Below are 4318 nucleotides of genomic sequence, written 5' to 3'. Positions count from 1 at the left end.
GGGCACAGAGAGGGGGGGTACAGGGGAGGGGTACGGGGGGGGTTGCTTTGATTCAGGGTCGTGCTCTGAACTCAGATCATACTGAAGGCGTTTATGTTTGTGTGTTCGAGGCTCCATCGGTACCAAGGCCCTGCTGAGGGACGAAGTCACTGTTTGTTCTTCTACTAAACCCTTTGGACCAACTCACCGTGGTCCTCTTCAGACTGACCGACTCAAGGGGGCGCTGTGATGTGTAATAGAACCGTGAATCTAGAGTTGGTGTTTCTGAGTCATCCAGTACAACAACCACAACAACAACAACAACAACCACACCCACAACAACCACAACAAAAACCACAACAACACCCACAACAACAACAACACCAACAACAACCACAACAACTACAACCACAACAACAACCCAAACAACAACCACAACAACTACAACAACCACAACAACTACAACCACAACAACAACAACACCCACAACCACAACAACCACAACAACCACAACAACACCCACCACAACAACAACCACCACAACAACAACCACAACAACTACAACCACAACAACAACAACCAGGACACAACAACCAGGACGTCACTCTGACTCTGAACCTGAACCGATCACTGGATTTGATCCGGTCCTGTTGGTGGTGACTGGACTGGAGACGTCCACAGAGATGTGGACTGAGGTCACGTACAGAGACAGAAAAACCATGTCAATATATAGTCAATATATTCAAGGTCAGTCCGGTCCGGTCCGGTCCGGTCCGGTCCGGTCCGGTCCGGTCCGGTCCGGTCCAGTCTGTATATTATGACGGTGGAGAACGTGGGAACCTTGAGTCCTGATTCAGGAACTACACCTGAGACCAAGGACCTAATTAGTGAACTAGTCAGAATGAACTACTAACTACTAACTACTACTACTATTCTCTCTCTCTCTCTCTCTCTCCCCTCCTTTCTGCATCCACACACACACACACACACACACACACACACACTTGTTCATACAGCAGTTCATTCAGTGCAGCAGGATAAAAATATGACACCACAATCACATTAGCGTTAGCCGTGACAGCTGGTCTGGACCTGAAGGCACCGCGGTGTCTCTGGTCTCAGACTCTGGTCTCAGTCTCTGGTCTCAGTCTCTGGTCTCAGTCTCTGGTCTCAGTCTCTGGTCTCAGTCTCTGGTCTCAGTCTCTGGTCTCAGTCTCTGGTCTCAGTCTCTGGTCTCAGTCTCTGGTCTCAGTCTCTGGTCTCAGTCTCTGGTCTCAGTCTCTGGTCTCAGACTCTGGTCTCAGTCTCTGGTCTCCGACTCTGGTCTCAGTCTCTGGTCATTTACATTCATCCTTCTCCCAGAACACAGAACCAAGATGAGATCAACAGTGAACCAAGTCATGACCAGACCAGAACTGAGATCTAGATCTAGATCTAGATCCAGAACTGAGATCTCAGATCTAGATCTAGATCTAGAACTAGATCTCAGTTCTGGTCAGACACACAACAGACCAGCAGAACCTGTTGGACGGACGGAGAAGACGACGCTACTGTAGGACTTCCTTTTAGGTCTACTGCTGCTGGAGTGGGTTAAGGAAGTGATTGGTCAGACAGAAGTTTTTATGTAATTAATTATTTTGGTGCACATGATGAAAGAGTGCTCTTTTTTTTTAACATCCATAGACCCCGCCCCCCCGACAGGAAAATGAACATTAAAGAGAATTCAACAATAAAATCCCGTCTGGTTTTGCTCCGTGATCGGCCGTCGGAGGATTCACACGACTGGGAACAGATTTACATGACAGCGCCATCATCAGGTCACTGTGTGAATGGATAAAAGCTGAGCTCTCATCAGTGTGTGTGTGAGCTCATGTCATTAGCCAGGGTTAATTTGAAATGACAACAGGTCACACACACTCACACACACACACACACACACACACACTGACTGACTGCAGACTGGGCCTCATTTAAATCACAACCACAGACAAAATGAGGAGAAAATTGGAGACAATTTTCAGCCGTTTGTTTTGACGTCTGCTCCTCGTCGTCACAGAGTTCTCCTTTAATCAGTTCCACAGTCCAGACCCTGGTCAGACCCTGGTCAGGTCTTCCTGTCCCAGCCCCAGTATGAGGTCAGAGCTCGCTGGAATCAAACCCAGTCCACTGTGCCACCGTTTCCCTCTGATCTAGATGAGATGAATCATTGATCCAGGATCAGCCCCCCCCCCCTTCCCCCCAAGGCTAGGGCCATTCCTGGCCGGAGCCAACATTTAAACAGGACTAGTGACTGGTCAACACCTTGACCTGGTTGACCTGGTTGACTCGGTTAATTGGTAATAAATCCCAACTATCGTTTCATCCCGTCTTTAACCAAAACATCTCGGTCGTGTCTTCAAACGTCGGCCCTGCAGCCAACAATCTGGGTTCCATTTCTCCACAGCGACCTCTCTTTTACAGCAACAAGTACCAACTGTTGTCCGCTCTTGTTTTTATCAGTTAGAACAATTTCTCAGATTAAAAGATTTCTGTTCACGGTCAGGTCTGGAGCGGGTTAGCCACGCTCCTAACTTCAGCTGAATCCAGAGGAAAGTCCGACAAACTCTCGCCTCGGTTCTGAAGGCACCCGGGGGTCCAGATCAGTCTTGGTACTGTTTGGGCCGGCCTTTCTTTTTTTTTTTACCTATTCGTTATAAAATTGTTTTTACGGTGACTTCAAGCCTTACTGCTGATTGGCTGCGCCTTGTTAGCCTAGCCTCGGGGAGTTATTACTCACCCATGCTAAATCAATGGCTGATCTGTTGGTTGGATCGATTGGTCTGGTCTGATTCTACCGAACTAAGTACCTGGTACCATTTCTAGTTGAAAATAGTCAAAATAAATTGTTAATTAAATGTCATTGTTGGTCAGTGTTCGTCGAGTTGATGAAGACTAGACTGTGACTGAGCTGTCCTGTCATTGGTCAGTTCAGATGAAGGGACAGAAAAACAGAACAAAGTCCAGATGTTTTCACTTTCATTTCTCTCTGTTCTTTCTGTCGTGTTGTGGTTTTCTGTGTCCCCTGATGTCTACTTCCTGTGTCCCCTGGTGTCTACTCCCTGTGTCCCCTGATGTCTACTTCCTGTGTCCCCTGATGTCTACTTCCTGTGTGTTTCTCTGTGCAGTTCGCCCCCGGGAGCCCTCGGTCACCTGTCGATCCAACACCTACCCCAAAGGCTTCTACTGCAGCTGGCACCAGTTGTACCCCACCTACATCCCCACCAGCTACGAGGTGGACGTGGTGTAAGTACACACTTGTCGTCCACTGCAGCGTCGTCCACTGAGGTTTTGGACCAAATTATCTTTCGAACGTGTAAGACCACAATCCTGTCAAAGATATATTTTGACTTATATAAGACCGTCAGTCCAGTCTACGTAGGTCGCTGGTTTCTACTGCGTGGTAATTGGTGGGTTCATGACAGGTCAAAGGTCATCAAGAACCAAACCAGTCCACACAGATAACTAGCACTTAACTAGTCACTCAGTGATCTGACCTCTAACCAGTTCTACCAGTGTAAACCAAGTGTTAAACAAAGCGATTGACGCCACATGAGGGCGCTGTATTAATGCTGTGAAAGTGGCTTCACCCCCCCCCCCCCCCCCTCCGGCTCTGATGTAGACGAGGGTCAGTCAGTGGGTCAGTACTCTCTGATGTCTTTGATGTGTGGGACCAGGATGTGGAGCTGAACTGGTTCGCGTCCCATTTTCTCCACAGACACAACCAGAAGTCCCTGGAGGTCCAGAAAGACGCCGTCCACAAGAACCGCTGCCATGTTCGTTTCCCAGAGGTCTTCTCCAGCTCCCCGTACAAAGTCAACGTGACCGCCATCAACGCCCTGGGCAGAGCCTCCACCCTCTACTCCTTTGAGGAGTCCAACATAGGTACTGTTTAGTACCGTTTCCTCTTGGTTCGTTCCTCTCTCTGGAACTAAAACTGATGTCTCTAAATATTTCCTGCAGTTGAAACGCGATCGTTGGGCGGTCGTAGCCTTTTGTTTTGGTCGTAGCTGATTCTTCGTTGTGTTTTGTTAAACGTTTGTGTGGAGGAGGCGTCAACTCCCGCACGGCGATCACTGCTCCAGGAGTGGGATTATGGGTAAAAATGTGTCTGTCCATCTACAGTGTTAGTAAATGGACGGATGCCTTCGTCTCTTGACATGTATTTACCTCTTCACCACTTTACACTGACCCATATATATTCATGTATATAATTGTCGATCCGATATTCTCGGCCCAATATTTGTATATTTTGTGATATCTCAGCTCAGTTGGCCTGGGAACGCCTCGGGACCACGACCCC

The 4318-nt window shown here is 48.3% G+C and overlaps 1 protein-coding gene across 4 annotated transcripts in view; it reads left to right on the top strand.

Moving 5' to 3' along the window:
• cntfr (ciliary neurotrophic factor receptor) overlaps positions 1-4318 on the top strand; it is an 81196-nt gene that overhangs the window by 63641 nt on the left and 13237 nt on the right. For all 4 annotated transcript variants that reach the window (XM_008326121.3, XM_008326120.3, XM_017038785.2 and 1 more), the window contains 2 exons: positions 3144-3261; positions 3734-3900. In XM_008326121.3, coding sequence (XP_008324343.1) covers positions 3144-3261; positions 3734-3900 — 285 coding nt within the window. The remainder of the gene's footprint in view (positions 1-3143; positions 3262-3733; positions 3901-4318) is intronic.

Source organism: Cynoglossus semilaevis, chromosome 14, assembly GCF_000523025.1.
Source record: "Cynoglossus semilaevis isolate Cse_v1.0 chromosome 14, Cse_v1.0, whole genome shotgun sequence".
NCBI classification, from domain to species: Eukaryota; Metazoa; Chordata; class Actinopteri; order Pleuronectiformes; family Cynoglossidae; genus Cynoglossus; species Cynoglossus semilaevis.
This window is presented reverse-complemented; position numbering and strand designations above follow the sequence as displayed.